The following is a 15,509-nucleotide window of genomic DNA, read 5'->3' as shown; positions in this document are numbered from 1 at the left end:
GAAGCCTTTGGGGGTAAAGTGAGCCCCTGTCCCCGTCCTGCTCCGTCATCGTGCAGCGCCGGAAAGGGCCGAGCAGAAAAAAAAGGAGGCGTTTCCACACATCAGCTGCAAATTTATGCAGAACAGTAAAATCAGTGCTGCTGCTGCTGCTGCTGCCGCTTCGAGCGTCCTGCACGGAGAAGAAGAAGAAGACGGGCGAAAAGAGCAGCAGCACCGGGCACAACGCAGACAAGAAGCCCGGCGAATCGTTGCATCGCTCGGTGTCGCTCTGCAGCGGGCAGCCGGTGCAGGAGGAGCCGGACGAACCCGGAGCGGTGACGGTAAGGTCGGAGCGAGAGCCGCGTTAACGAGCCAGACAGCAGCGGTGGAGGCGGGGGGGCTAGCGGGAGGCTAGGAGTAGCCTCCGGTGGATCCAGTGTTAACTGGTCTGAAACATGGAGGATGGCTAGCTAACGTTAGCGCTGTGTGAGCTGCTCAGGTGGCTGTTTTTGAGCTGGTGGAGGCTGGAGACGGAGGCAGACTGTAGGTGCTGGGACAGGATGGTTGGAGGAGGAGGAGGAGCAGTGATAAAGGAAACTGCAAGAATTAAAAAAAATGATTGTGAACACCTGGTCTGAACAAGTCCTGTAAGGTGGTCAAGTAGATGGAGAAAGGCTGTGTGAGCGATGCTTTTGGAAATGTTTCTCATGCAGGAGCCTTTGTACTAAAGCACGTTTTCCCCTTTTATTCCTGTGCAGAAAAAAACCACCGAAAATGAATGCTTTATAATGACTTCCTACCTAAACCTGCTTAACATGATAAACTGTTGCAAAGAGGAAATAAACGTACATTTTAAATTGCATGTTACAGTTAATTATATCTTTACAACTGCCATCTTCATCCCCTCACACATTTCAGGCCTTTTCCTGCATGTCCAGACCTGCAAAACGGAACAAAAAAAATCTAATGAAGATCTTTAATTTACACAAGGATAAAACACACATTTGTTTATGAAATGGTCAAAAATCAGAAGAAAATGCACAGACTTCTGTCTTTTATCACTTCACTCTGAGGTTCATATGTTACAGCAAATATTTGCTTTTTCTTACACACAGATTAGTGTGTAACAGTAACCATGCATTGATGACAAAGGTGATGACGGCAATATTGTGTCAAAAATCCACGTGTTTAATATCATAGATGACTGAGTTTTGTGCATGGCTGCAGAATCCTTTCCACCTGCACACTCTCTCATTTTGAGTTTAAAGCATTCGCCAAAATGACTCCAACACTAAGTAAGAATAGATTTGACAGATGTCTTTCTTTTGCAATTGTTTCCCTTCTGCATGTATGGAAAGAATATTATTATTGTTATTATTATTATTATTATCATTATTATTATTATTATGTGGGTTTTTTTTGTTTTTTTTTTTTTTACCACAATACTTGTGACAGCCCAGTCCACAGCATGTAAAACAAGAATGTGGTGGGTCGGTCTTATATTGGTCTTTGGTGAAGCCAATCAGTTCATCGACTGCCCCTTTAGGTCAACTTTCTGCTGATTGGCTGCCCCTCATAAGCAGAAGTTTTGAACAGGACGTCGGTGGAGCTTCTGTGTGACTGAGATGTCCCCTTATTTGGACATCCTACAGATCCGAGCAGGAAAAAACTGCATATACTTTACCAAAGTTTCAAATAATGAGGGCAGTATACGTAATCTTTAATGTGAACATCTATATTAAATCCATCCGTTATAGTGTGTGTGTTTGACAGAAAAAAGGAAAAGCTTGATGGAAACCCTTTAAAGGTGTAAACTGCTCTGTGGAGCATTGTGTCCGTCTCCATGGTGGCGAGAGGAAATAACAGCTGTCAGCGAGACACTCAGTCGTTGTGATTTTCTGCCATAAAAAATGAAAACATTTTAAAATGTTGAAAGTGTTAAAAATAACCAGCAGCAGAACTACATCAGTCATCCACGCTGTAAAAAGTGTTTCACAGCATCTCGACTCTGTGAGGTCTGCTGTTTGTCAGGAACAGTGACAGGTGTGGGGTTTTTTTCCTCCTCTATCCATCAGACTCTCGCAGAGAGAGAAAGTGGTGTTTGTTTCATCCTGTGTTTGACTGACGGACGCCTCATCTGTCTCCTCAGCAGCCATGGAGACAGACGGAGAGCAGAACCAGCAGGGGGCCTCGACCAATGGAAGCGCTCCGTCTGGGACGAGCTCCCGCCCCTCTCCCATGAATTCCATGTCTCTGTATGAAAGGCAGGCGGTCCAGGTAGGTGTAAGATCATTTTAATATAACAGTCAACTAACATATGTGTTAGTTTTTAACTGGATTTCCATAGTCGTGTGCCTCAGTTATATTCCAAGTGTGCCAAGATTTTTGTGTACACAAAGGAGGGAAAAGGGCATCACGTTAAAAATGTTTAAAACACTTAAAAATGTATGTTTTCCTCAGCAGGAAATAAGTTTCCTTGTTTGTAAATGTGAAAAAAAGGGGAGTAAGAAGTGATCATAAGCTTCATGGGGTGGCTTTTAATGACCCTTAGCATCTTTAATATCTGTTCTCACGCTTGAACCATACCTTGAGGGTGATAGCCCAGCAGCATGGTGCATTGTTCTGCTTTCGAGTTGTTATTGTTGGGCTAAAAGTAGGTTGCATGCCTGGGGATTAGATTGCACATATACAGGTCTAGATTCAGGTCTAGACTTTAAAAAAAGGGACTCGTGGGAGTGTTTGGTTCTTTGTGTAGTTTAAAACTCATTTCAGACACACTGTGAAACACGTAAAATAGCTCCCTGTGGCAAAACCTTCACGGTGTTGTAGGCGGAGCATCCTGCCAGTAAACAAAATTGTAATAAAAATTAATAGAAAATGATGATATCACTTTTTATTTTCGTGTCCAAAGTGTGTTTTGGCTGCGGCGTAAACACGGACTGTTTGCGCGTGAGCGAGGACAGAAAGTGTGTGGCTCATTTGTCTTTATAATTTCTGATTCATGTGTTAGCCGATGGACAGAAACTGATGAAGACTGACTGAATCGGGGGGGTAAAGAAAAGAGACCGAGTCGTGCTGGGTGTGATGGAGGCTCGGTGTTATTTTCTCAGGCTTTTGTCACCCTGCACGGCCATCTGTCTTTGTCACCCGGCACACACTAATCCAGCCCGCCGCGCTCGCTTTCATCCCCCGACTTATTACTGTACGAGCCTCTGCTCATACATCAGGCAGCTGGCAGGAGGTTTCTGCAGCTTTGCTGTCTCTCTGCTCGTTCCGCACTCGTTTCTCTCAGTCTGCTCTTCTCCCCTCAATTTTTCTCTGCACTTCCTTTTCCATCTCTCACTCTTTCATGTCTTCTTCTGACTCTTTGCTGTCATGTTTTCCATCCCCATCTTTTCACAGCACTTTACTTCCTTCATGCTCCATTCCTCCCTCCCCTTTTTTTTTCTTTCTTCTCCTTCTCCAAATGCTGTGCCTCCTTCAGTTTTCATTTTTGCCCATCTGCTCCTCCCTCCAGGCCCTGCAGGCGTTACAGAGGCAGCCCAATGCCGCTCAGTACTTCCAGCAGCTGATGCTGCAGCAGCAGATCAACAACGCAGCACAGCTGCAGAACCTGGCAGCTGTGCAACAGGTAAAGGTGTGTGCAAATTAATTTCCAAATTTCACTTTGTATCTTTCAAGTAAAGGAAGTTATAAACATCCTGCACGTGTTGTTTGCGAAGCACAAAGAAAAACTTGTAAGAAATAAAACGATACATGATGACGCTATAAGAGCCTTGCATAAGACAGATTGATTGCGTCTGTGCCACCTACTTGCATGCAATAATTAACTCCCATGAAAACCACAACAAAAAGACGGGGAGGCCACGTGTACAGTCGATGCTGGACAGCTGTGGGTTGTAAAACATGGAGGCTTTGTGGCCAGAAACAAAGCTGAGCATATTTTGCATCAACCACACGACAGCCTCTGTAAACATCTCAGTTTTCATTTTGTTTGGAGTTTATTGAAACCTTAAGCTGCTTTTTTCCTCTCTTTCTCTTCCCTTTCTTCTTTGTTTTTTTTTCTTTGTTTTTTTAAGGCTACTCTGGCTGCCAGTCGTCAGTCAAGCCCCTCCAGCAGTAGCTCCTCTCAGACTACCAGCACAACCGCAGTACGTAATCATACAAAAACGATAGCTCTTTGAATTTTATGCCACAAAATCAGTACCGCTTTTTTTTTTTTTTCTTTGAGCCACAAAGAATCTTAAAGATGCACATTCCTGTTCTTCAGGTCAATGTAACATCTGGATCAGGATCTACAACCAGCAGCCGTCCAATGGGTGCCTCAGCAACATCCACAATCAGCCAATCAGTGCTGCTGAGTGGGACTACCGGAGGGCAGGGCCAGATGTACCTGAGAGTGAGTTTGATCAGATGGTTTATGTGCGACAGCTCAGTTTTGTGCATTTTACTGGCTTTAACGGCTTTTTGTCCTGCAGGTGAACCGCTCCCTTAGGACACCTATCCCCTCCCAGCTCATTTTCATGCCCGGCAGCACTGCAACTACTGCTGTGGCAACTGTTGCCCAGCAGCCACAGGCTCAGCAACAGCAGCAGGAAGTGCCTCCGACTTCCTCTGCCAGCAGCCAATCTGATAACAACCAGGTGTGTGGCTAACATAAAAATGTTTTCATGGCTTGAAGAGACATTCTTTCTTTCTCCAGCAACAAAGTGACAGATCGCTGTTTTCACCCAAACATTTGTTCTGTGCCTCCATCATCAGGTACAGAATCTAGCCATGAGAGGTGTGTCGGGTCCTAAAGGTGTGGGTGTTAAGACTGAAGCCCCAGAGAGAAGTGACTCAGGTAGGAAAGAAAGAAGAGAAATTGAACATATAAATGAGCTTTGGTTGTGTATGATGATGGAGCCTGTGGTGGATTTGGCAAAAAGTGCGGAAGCGTACACTTAATTTGGACTTTCTCATTTTAGTTATAATATTGATGCAAATTCATAACAGTGCAATGCTTTTATATGTAACATACATAACCTGCACTGTGCTTCTCCTCCACAATTGATTCTATAATCTAAAAATATAGCTTACCATTAGTGGAATCCCATAACCGTATATTAACTGATCTTAATGGCAGGTTGCTCACAACAACTGAAGTTTCATAAGCTATATTATATATTTAAAGGACGATGCCAAATCTAAATGACTTCAGATCCACGAACAATCCTGTAAAGTGTTCCTGGCTGAAGTTTTTAGTTTGTTTTTTTTGTTTGTTTGTTTTTTAAATTCAGTTCACTTTAAGTTTATTTAAATAGTGCCAAATCAAAGCAACAGTTCTTTCTAGATGCTTTACATCATAAAATTATATTGTTAGGCTTTACAAAAATACAGAGAAAACCCCAACAAAAAACACCCGTTTTTATTTAGAAACAGTGACTATCTGGTTCTTCTGTGGAAAATCTGTAAGAATAGTTTTGTTTCTATAAAGTACACTACCAACCGGATCACTGTGCAGAATAAAGCATGCATCTACCTGTGATGGGAAGCTTGTGATAAAGACAGAGCTTATGGGTGTTTTTCATCAGCTGAGCTGTGATGCTAGTTGGGGGGAAGGTCGATAAGGTCACGTCAGAGGAAAAGCTGTGTTTAATTTTAGGGTGAACTGCCATTTTTAAATGTGATGAGTCACTAAATATTTTTTCATTTTTATTTTTTCCAGCTGCCTACTCACTGGTCCAGCCCTCTCACCAGTCTACCCCTCAGTCCCCCACCAAACCAAGCCAGCCTCAGCCCCAGCCACCCCACATCAAAATCCCTACCTACCCCCAGCCTACTAATCTCAAAGCTCACCCCGTCTCTTCTTCCGGTGCCTCTTCTTCCTCGTCATCTTCCATCCCTCTCTCCCAGCTCTTACTCCACGGTACTCGAACCCTCACCACAGGAACCACAGCTCCCACAGCAGCACATACTCTGGTCCTGACATCCAACGCCACATCTCAGCCCCACGGGTACCCGGTGGGCACGGCAACCATCAAACCAGCGGTCAACGCTCAGACTCTGGTGGTGCAGCCTCTGCAGAAAACCTCACTCGGTGCTGAGAAATCAGGCCACGGAAACGGACCCATCCCCATCCAACCTAAAACTTTACAGGGGCTCCGCCTGCCCCTCCAGCTTCCTTCAAGGAACCCCCCTCCCATCCTGCCCGCCCCGCCGCCTGCCAGCAGCTCCGCCCAGCCTCCCCACACGCCTCACATCCCAGTGCAGATAGTGGGGGCCAGGCAGAGCACAATTGGAAACGCCCAGGCTCTCGCTCTGGCCCGTGGCAGCTGCAGCCAAGATGGCGCTGCCGTCCTCAGCAGCTCCTCTAGTCTGCTCACCATGGTGGCGTCCATCGCTTCCAGGGAGGGTGGAGTCGTCGGCCGAGGGGTGGGGCTGAAGACGCTTCAGTCACCCCAGGAGGCTCCTCCCTTGGCTCAGGTGTCTCAGGTGCATCCGCAAGCCAATCAGAGCTCTGGACAGAGTCAGAACGGACAGCTGGCTTCAAGCCCCGCCTCCTCCCAGCCCTCCACCGTTTCATCTCCTCCCCCCTCACTGTCTCGCTCCTCCCTCTCTCTCCACCTGGTGACCGAAGAGCAGAGAGCAGCGTCAGCTGGTGTAACCACCAATGGAGACTCATCAGGAGGTCAGACGCCACAGGTCAGCTGAAGCAGGATTTAAATGATTCTTGTGAATCAGACTTGATGTTTTTCTAACCCACATACATTTCTGCATGTCACAGATGGTGATTTTGGGTTGTAGCACTAAAACAAACACACTACTCAGCCTGAACTGCTCCTCACTTGTGTAAACATTACATCCTACAATCACTCTCAGTGTCTGTCTGTATCTGTTGGCACTTTTTGTTTAGAGTAAACAGACGACTGGCTCTCTGAAAAGAAAATCAGACTCTAATTCAGCCAACGACGAACATGGCCCCTCCCCTCCACGGCTCCAGCCAGTCAGAGATCATGCCTCGGCCGTCCCAGCCAATCCCGTCGATGCAGGTAATAACACAGAAATACATCTCTGTAAAATACTGTCAACACGCACACACGGTGAAAAACAGTATTTATCTTCCTCTCCACCTCTCCAGGCTCTGCTGCTGCTCCTCCTCCTCCTCCACCACCTCCTCCTGCCTCCTCTCCTTCTCCAGTGCTGCTGGTGTCCCGTGGGACTTGTGGTCAGGGTGAGAGAGCTCCGCCACCTCAAGCTGTGGTTAAACCGCAGGTTCTTACACACCTCATAGAGGGCTTTGTGATCCAGGAAGGGGCGGAGCCTTTCCCTGTGAGTACATGGGATTTGTAGTTTGTTTGTTTTTTTTTCTTCTTCTTTTTGTCGGTCACTGATTCTTAAACTGAATTTGTGTTTGACAGGTCTGCGGTCCAGTCAAGGACTCGGCTGGTGAAGATTTGACTAACGACAGTCCAGACACTAACCCGTCGGAGACTGTTACCACAGCAACAGGTAACAGCCAGACTGCTTCGAAAGCACTGCTGCTTTAAAGACACGTTTAAGGGCTGAAATCAGAATCATAAATATCTACTGTAAGGTTTCCGGGGTAAAGTTGCCTCTAAGGAAAATCAAAATGTGATTTCTGCACTGCTGAAGTCTCTGTGCATTAGCCATAGTACATGTTTTTTTGTTGTTGTTCTTTGGCCGTTAGTGTTTTATTATCCTCTAGATTTTTAGTTATTAACTTGGTGTGCCCAGTTTTCTAGCTAGATTCTCATTTTCTTCTTTTAAGTCACACGGTCATGATTTGCTGCACAGTTTTTTCTTCATACAGTACACGGTGACTGCCATACTCTGCAGTATATTACAGTACTGTACATTAAAGACAGACCTTGGTAGAGCTGTTATCTTAAAAACTGAAACACATAAAAATATTTTGAGCATTATGAATATAGAGAATTGGAGGGAAAATATGAACAATATGAATTGTTTTTTTGTTTTGATTTTTTTGGTGATCTGTCCCTTTAACATCACCAGATTTAATTATAACATGGACATGGCTTATGGGATTTAATGTTGTGTAACAAGATGACCCTTGTTTGCCCTGTTTGTTTGAGCTGGGCTGCAGGAAAGCATAAAGACTTTAATTATAATTTTCAAGCTGGGAATTTCCCACCTCTGAGTCTAAACCGCAGGCAGCGCGATATCACAAGAAAATATCATCGCAGTCTGATTTTCTGTGTGTGGACCGGCACTCATAACCCATTGGAGTATATAATACCACATGTTTGCGTTTGTGTATTATTCACCATCTGCCTTGTTCTGTCTCTAAACTCTCTCCTCAGTGCTGAAGTGTGAGTACTGTAAAAACTTTGCTCCTGCCAGCCAGTTCCGAGGCACCAAAAGGTTCTGCTCCATGTCTTGTGCCAAGAGGTACTTCAAATGCATGAAACATATACAGAATAAATCACTGTACTGCAAACAGCTGCAGCCACTTCAGCTTATTTCACAGTGCGAGTGATGAACGTCTGTTTCTAGTTACAGTGCAGTTTGTCATAGATGCTGTGCAGTAAGATGTGGATATCTTGAAGTCAAACAAAACTGCATAAAGCTCAAAACCTCAATCCTCTTTGAGGCCTTTAGTTCTTCGTTATATTCAGTGTTTCCCACATAACTAGACTGTAATTGTGCCATGCCGTGCGTGTGCGTGCCTTCTTAAATAAATCGAAAATGAATGCTTTATATAGTAACGACCGCTTTCCCATCTACAAACTGTAGCATGTAGAACTGCAGGTTAATCGCATTAAAATGACGTTAACACCATAACTGCATTAACGCGGCAAATCTCTATTAGCGAGTTATTGCGGATCGCCCCGTGCGTGGGCTAACGCGTTAACGAGCTAACTGCGCTAGCGCGTTGACGCTGTCCAGTCCCTGATTTGCCGGGTTAATGCAGTTATGGCGTTAACGTCATTTTAACGAGATTAACGCTGACAGCACTAATATTTACATATATCTGTGTAATCTGGGATTTGGGGTTCCTATTTGGAATACAAGGCATGCGCCCAAGTTAACAGTAGTGGTATCGCAGAAACAGAAGGGTTAGTCATCTGACACAGGACAGGCTATGCTAGCTGTTTAGCATCAAGTGAACTTTCAAAGTATGAGTGAGGAGACTGTACTCCTGTCAGTTTTCTGTTCTGTTGGATGAAAGATGGTGTCAACTATGGCCTATCCCAGCTGTGATGAGACAAGACTGCGTACACCGTGGACAGGTCAGCAGGCTGTTGTAAGGATAACAGAGGGATCGTTTTAGAGTCACGACAACAACATAACGTCCGTGTCTTTGGACTGTGGGAGGAAACCAAAGTACTCAGAGGGAACCCATGCAAGCTTGGGGAGAACATGCCAGCCAATGGCTAAAAGCCATGTTTTTAAAAAAGGACACAAAATGACTTTAAATCCCAGAGCTGCCAAAGAAAAGTGTGTGTGTGGGGAAACACTGATATATAATGAATCGATGTCAGAATCAAGTCATTAAAAGCCAGTGTTCCTAAAGATGTGACCCACTAAATGTATCTAAAACGGGACTTTAGTGTGAATTCTCAGGTGGCTCCAGCTGTAAATTTCACAGCTTGTGTGTTTTTCTGTTCTCATGATTTTTTTTCTGTGTGTACATATTGTGATAGCCTCACTTCATCCACTTTCACATGCAGCATGTAACCTCGCAGTACAGTGGAGGACGCTTTGTTTCTCCTCTGAATGTGCTTCATATTAAAATGTACACTGTATTTATTATGTGACATGTTTCAGTATGAAAACAATGCGCTGTCTGCATTGTTTGTTACAGTATGTTGTCAGCTTATGATTTTACATTTTCTGCTTCTGCTTTGTATTTGTCCCTTTGCCCACTACACGTGTATAGCTTATATACCGCGTACGGTGCAAAGAGACAAAAACTGTGTTGCTCGTCTTGGCTTCAGTACCGTATATGTCACTCTTTGTCTACGATACAGTATGTATTGGTTCCCCAGGTACAACGTCAGCTTCAGGCAGCACTTCAGCGTGCGGCAGGGTCACGGCCAGCGTCAAGCTCAAGATCACTCTCCAGATCGGGATCAGAGCCGCGGACACCTCTCCAACTCGGACGATGAGGGAGGAATCGCCAGGAGGAGGGTTCCCCGTAGGACCAGCTCAGAAATAGCCAGTGCCAAGATAGCAGGGAGGCCCGTACCTGCCAAGGTGAGGCAGGATTATACAGTCTCTACAAGGAAAATTATTGCTGCAGGCGTTGTCAAGATCAAAAATGTCAAAAATTAGAAGTCAGGTCCCAGCTGATAACTGATCTGTGTGCTTGTACTGGAGCCTTTCCTGCTTTGATCACATTTAAATAGCCTTTGGTCAGACACAGGTAAGCGGTCTGTGTGGAGAGCAAACGAGGCATTGCATTTGTTTAGAAACGAGTGCATCAGGGGGACGGCTCAGGTTGAGCAGTTTGGAGATGCAGTTGGAGAGCCAAGGCTGATGTGGTTTGGACGTGTGCAGAGGAGGGTTAGTGGATATTTTGGGCAGAGGGTGTTGAATATAGAGCTGCCAGGCAGGAGGAAAAGCAGGAGACCAGAGAGAAGATTCATGGACGTAGTGAAGGAGGACATGCAGAGCGTTGGTGTGACAGAAGGTGGTAAGAGAGAGGCTGATGATCTGTGTGCAGCTCAAAGAAGAAGAACCAGCAGACGAGATGGTGGGCTCAGAGATTTGTCTGATGGGTTTCAGACTTTAGCAAAGGGGTTTTTCAAATTTAATGGCCTCTTAATAAAGCCTTTAAGTGTTGACATGTGCAAATTATTTGGCTCCAAAGATTTTTAATGTTTGTATGTTTAACTTTGCAAAACACATAATATTTTTTTACACCTTTGATGAGTCAATTTATTACTTTTCTATCATCCCATTGGCAGAAATGCAACTTAAATTTAAGTTGTGCAGCTTAAGTTTTAATAGTATGTGATGATGATGCTATCATGTTCAAATCGATCTGCTTCTGCAGCAGCTTTCAGCTTCCTGGGAAGTGTTTTGTAAAATAACTTCACTTGTAACCACATTAAACTTCTTTATAGATCTGGCTTTGTGCTCAGGGACAACAACACAGCTGGAAGACACACAAATACAATTGTGCGAGGCGGGATCTCTTTCATCTTTCTAATAATGATGTCAGTGTACATACAAATAATCCATTAGTCAAAGCTCAGGCTTCAGACTGCTGAAGCTCTGTTTCAGAGGAGATATCCCCAGTGTGGTCATTTCAGGCACACAGCTCTGGCTGTGAGCTCAGAAACCCCGGCCAGAAGCCCAGATTAACACGAATAAACTGTGAATTATGCCGAGTAAACAAATAAAAATACAGAGTAAATAAGAATAAAAGGTCCCCTTTAAATTTCTCCTCCATCGCTACAAACAGGCCCCAAACCAAATGCATGAGACTCCTCAACACAAACTTCATGTAACAGCAAAAATAGACCTGAATCGATCTGAATGTGCGTTTTTCACTTGTGTGCATGACTTTGACTTTTGTCCATCTGGTAGCTGCTGTGAAGCAACTGGATGGAAAGTTATATTATTGTTTGCCATCTCCTCTCGGTGCTCAGTTATCTCGAGTGTTTTTATAAACTGTAACAATCCTCGTCTCTGCAGCTCTAATCTTTAAATATGCAGACGGGGTTTTGTCCTTGTAGCCGATGTTCATGTTTTTGTAAGCAGACTGGGACACTAGTGAACGCTCTGCTGTTTTTCCTTACTCCGCTTGTAGTGCCGATCAGAGTCGAGCCATTCAGATGAGGAGTCCAGCATAGAGGAGGATGAAGATGACCCCATGTCCCTCTCGCCGGCCTCCTCAGCATCCTGCCACCAGCCGCCTCCTCCGCTCCCAGCAGAGAGCTCACCACCGCCCACCTGCCTGCCTGCTAGCCCCTCCCAGTGGAGCGTGGAGGAAGTGTCACAGTTTATTTCCTCACTGCAAGGTTAGATCTGATTTTTGATCTTATCATGCAGCACTGATTCACATAAAGATAAAAGGCTCGACTTCACGGTCAAGGTCAGAGGTCGAGTTATCTTCTGAATGAGTTAACTCGAGGGCAAGGTGACGTAGGATGTTGAAATTGACACCATAGGCGTGTGTGCTAGAAGGCAGAGGGGTAGCATGGTGGCCACCAGTATTTTTAAAGCCGTTGCAGCGCCTCTCCCTCTGTGTAACCTGTGAATCTGTGAACTCCTGATAGATGATGGAAATGGGGGTAAAGAGGAAAAATGAATGGCAGTGCTCCTGAATTAGCTGGTTTCTGGTTACTGCTGATGTTTATCTTGTGTTGCTCTGCTTTTATATTCAAGTGCAATAATTGATGTTGTGATCAGTCCTTTTTTTAAATTTAATGTTTCATGTTTATCAGCATTGTTATTACTGTAGAGTTAAAATAACAAATACACGGGTATGAGATTAATGTGACACATTAATCTGCAATTCATCTGTTTCCATCTCAAACCTGATGCTTTTATTTGTTATGTAAATATCTGTATTTGGAGCTAATGCATGAACAACTGATTGCATTAATGTTAATGTACCAGAATTTTCAACCTTTGCATTTTTGTCCATCTGTGCTTTTATCCGTCGTCCTCTCAGGGTGCGAGGATCTCGCCTCCCAGTTCCTGTCGCAGGAAATTGATGGACAGGCGCTGCTGCTGCTGAAGGAGGAGCATCTAATGTCCACCATGAACATCAAGCTTGGCCCTGCCCTCAAGATCTGTGCTCACATCAACAGCCTAAGAGACTGACCGGTGTTTTTTCCACAAATCCACAAGGTTTAAAAGTGAAGCCCCCTGGGCATTCGCCACCAGCCCGTGGGTCAGATAAGGAGCTCGGGAGTCCTGCAGGTGAATGTTTGAAGTACAGTTCATTTCCCAAACACGGCAAAGACTCTGGGACTGCAGAAGTGGAATCTCGTCCCGCTCACATCAGATTCTCGCACAAGTTGTAAAAATCCTTCAAATGTGCGATTTTATTTCGATGAAGGTACACGTTCCACCAAATTCTGCTCAAAATCAATATAAATGAAGGTTTTGAATGTATTTTAATTGCAAAAGAGACTTGTTGAACCTAAAGTACTTGCTCGTTATCTTCTCTGACCATAGACCGAGGCTGTGATTTATTTTCATTTTGTTAAAATTCCTTTAAAAGACTGAAGATGCACACAGAAGAAAACGGCTGTGCTTTGTTTTGTACAGGAATTTGGAAGGAAGACCTTTGGAAAGCACTTCTATAGCAGTTGTTTTTTAAAGTGAAGTCACAAATCTTTTTCTTATCCAGTTTAGCATTCCTGCAAAGACATGAATTTCATTGAAATAGCCATTGCGTACTTCCAGCATTCTAATTATTTGAGAAGAGTATACGATGGCACTTTTATTTTGAAGGCGGCCTATTCTTTGCGCTACAGGGTACTGTGAGAGTACAGGGTACTGGCTGCAGAAACACCAGAGTCCAAATGAAACCCTAATCCCTCAAGGTTCAAAGAGCATTTCATACTTCAAGTAAAAATACAGACGTTGCATAACTTTTTCTCACATCTTTACTGTATTTTTTTATATCCAGAGAACATCAGCACTACTGCTGAATGCTTTTCACTGTTTTTAAGCTTTTTACCAGAGAAGTTCACGTCAACTCTGTGATTATTCACCTGTCAGCATTTTGCGAGATTACTCAAATGGTACCACCAGCTGCTCCTGGTCTGCATGAGTGCACTTACAAGGCCAGTTTGGTTTTGTGGAGAGATGCTGTCAGCGAGGAGTTCTGAAAATAAGATGTTACTTTTAAAGTGTCTTTAAGTTGCATTCATGAACAAGTAAAGTTGCTGGCCACACGTGGACCTACGATGGATGTGGGAGAAATAAGACATCATGCCTGAATGAATGAATGACTGTGTGAATGAGTTAACTTTGAAGCTATACTGTAATAAGTGTAAAGTTTGCCTTTCTATTTAAATGCACATTTGTTTGCTGGACTGCCTTGTTTGAAGCTTTTTACTGTAGGACTTTTGTCATGTTCTCTCTCTGTGAACCTCGTGGCCTTTCTCACTAGTCTCTACAACGATAGGTTTAGATGAGGATTGTCGGTTTTTACTGCTTTCATATCATTCCTTGTTTTATATCGGCGCTTACTTTTTTACAACTCTCGATTAAGCAATGAAATGCGTTGCCTTTCCCAAAAAGCGTGACTGAATAGTAGCTACTTTGATCAAGGATCAACTTGCTGTCTTCCTCATAGCTTTGTCACATAGCGTGTAACTACCAACAGTATTTACCTTTCTAGCTAGCTAGCTATCTTTGGCTTTATTGTTAGTGACTGTGGCTATTACAGTACTTTCTTTTTTGTTTTTCCTTTAAAAAAAAAAAAGGTAATAATCTTGATGATGTGTGCTTATATTTCACTTTCCCCAGGATTTTGGAGTCTTTAAATCTGCATATTCTAAACGCCAAAAAAAAGAATTTCGCCTCATTTCAAGTGATGTGAGCCACAAATGCAGCTGTGATTACCTGTACGACATTTGTCCAAAATCAGACCATTGCAGCGTTGTTCGTTTAGTCTTCAACCTCCCAAAAAGTAGCACTTTTCTCACAGAAGAACAGTGAATTCTGCAAAAATGTTCTTTTATATATATATATCTATCTGTATACATAGAAATAAGGAAGCCACTTGGAATCAAATGTCTTTGCTTGCAATAATGTCCAAAATCTGCAAAATCTGGAGGGGCTGGTTTTCACAAGAAGAGGTAATTAATACTATCATGCAAATAAATAATCAAACTGTTTTAAAGCTGTGATGCTTGGTTTTTGTTGTTTGATAGTCTGAGTAATGGTTTGGGTGTAAACTGCTGGTTTCCAAGTGTAACAGAACAGATCATCAGTGGACAGTTTGCATCATTGAAACTTTAATGTTTTTGTTTTTTAACTCCTCTCCACCACTTTGAGTTCAGGCCGAGGTGTTGTTCTGTTTTAAAGAAAATCCACATCTTCCCAGATGTGATGAAATTATAGACTGTAAATGAAAAATGGACACCATACGATCACAGCAGCTACATCCATTTTAAAGCCTCCGTCGTTAGTTTTGGCCTCAGCCGTGTTGCTGTTTCAGAGCCTGTAGAGACCATGTTGGGACCATACAGCAGTTTGGCTTTAACAAGTTGTTGATAAACCGTACAGCTGCAAAGACACATCTGCTTATGCCAGTGATGTAGTTTCTCCAGCTCGTCATCCACCACAAGTCACAGTTGCTGTAATGCGTGTCACACAGAAAGAAAGTGATGTCTTCTCGTCGTTGGTTTGCTGAGAATTAAAATCCACTGAGAGACAAACGTGACCTTGACTTTGAGTACAAGGTGAAGCCTCATTAAGGTGATCACTGTGTCTAAGCTTCATTAAACTTGGCCAGTACTGTAGAGGGGGAGTAGCGACACTGGTGAACTGTGGACAGACATGGGACGCCTCACCGTGGGGTGAGCTCATCAGTC

General features: G+C 43.8%; 1 protein-coding gene across 5 annotated transcripts; it reads left to right on the top strand.

Moving 5' to 3' along the window:
- Positions 1-83: 83 nt before the first annotated feature.
- On the top strand, positions 84-14,815 carry LOC100707304 (polyhomeotic-like protein 1). Of its 5 annotated transcripts, none has more exons than XM_013276094.3 (15): positions 84-320; positions 2,132-2,256; positions 3,497-3,616; positions 4,059-4,130; positions 4,250-4,378; positions 4,458-4,622; positions 4,741-4,822; positions 5,687-6,663; positions 6,875-7,010; positions 7,100-7,290; positions 7,380-7,470; positions 8,304-8,391; positions 9,975-10,200; positions 11,762-11,972; positions 12,629-14,815. In XM_013276094.3, exons 1-15 carry the CDS (start codon positions 116-118, stop codon positions 12,778-12,780), a joined length of 2,970 nt encoding a protein of 989 aa, XP_013131548.1. In that variant the 5' UTR covers positions 84-115; the 3' UTR covers positions 12,781-14,815. The 5 variants fall into 5 exon arrangements, with proteins under 5 accessions (XP_013131548.1, XP_019206534.1, XP_013131549.1 ...); XM_019350989.2 differs by having other exon boundaries at positions 2,129-2,256; positions 3,497-3,610; positions 9,993-10,200; XM_013276095.3 differs by having other exon boundaries at positions 2,129-2,256; positions 3,497-3,610.
- Positions 14,816-15,509: the final 694 nt, after the last annotated feature.

Source organism: Oreochromis niloticus, linkage group LG22 (assembly GCF_001858045.2).
Source record: "Oreochromis niloticus isolate F11D_XX linkage group LG22, O_niloticus_UMD_NMBU, whole genome shotgun sequence".
Taxonomy (NCBI): domain Eukaryota; kingdom Metazoa; phylum Chordata; class Actinopteri; order Cichliformes; family Cichlidae; genus Oreochromis; species Oreochromis niloticus.
The sequence above is the reverse complement of the archived record's forward strand: the minus strand, read 5'-3'. Positions and strand labels throughout refer to the sequence as shown.

Excerpts from the sequence above, each read along its gene's own strand:
- LOC100707304 (XM_013276093.3), top strand. The coding sequence starts at position 116 with ATGCAGAACAGTAAAATCAGTGCTGCTGCTGCTGCTGCTGCCGCTTCG. Across the intron at positions 4,379-4,457 it reads AGGGCCAGATGTACCTGAGA|GTGAACCGCTCCCTTAGGAC; the intron begins GTGAGTTTGATC and ends TTTGTCCTGCAG. Across the intron at positions 4,823-5,686 it reads CCCAGAGAGAAGTGACTCAG|CTGCCTACTCACTGGTCCAG; the intron begins GTAGGAAAGAAA and ends TATTTTTTCCAG.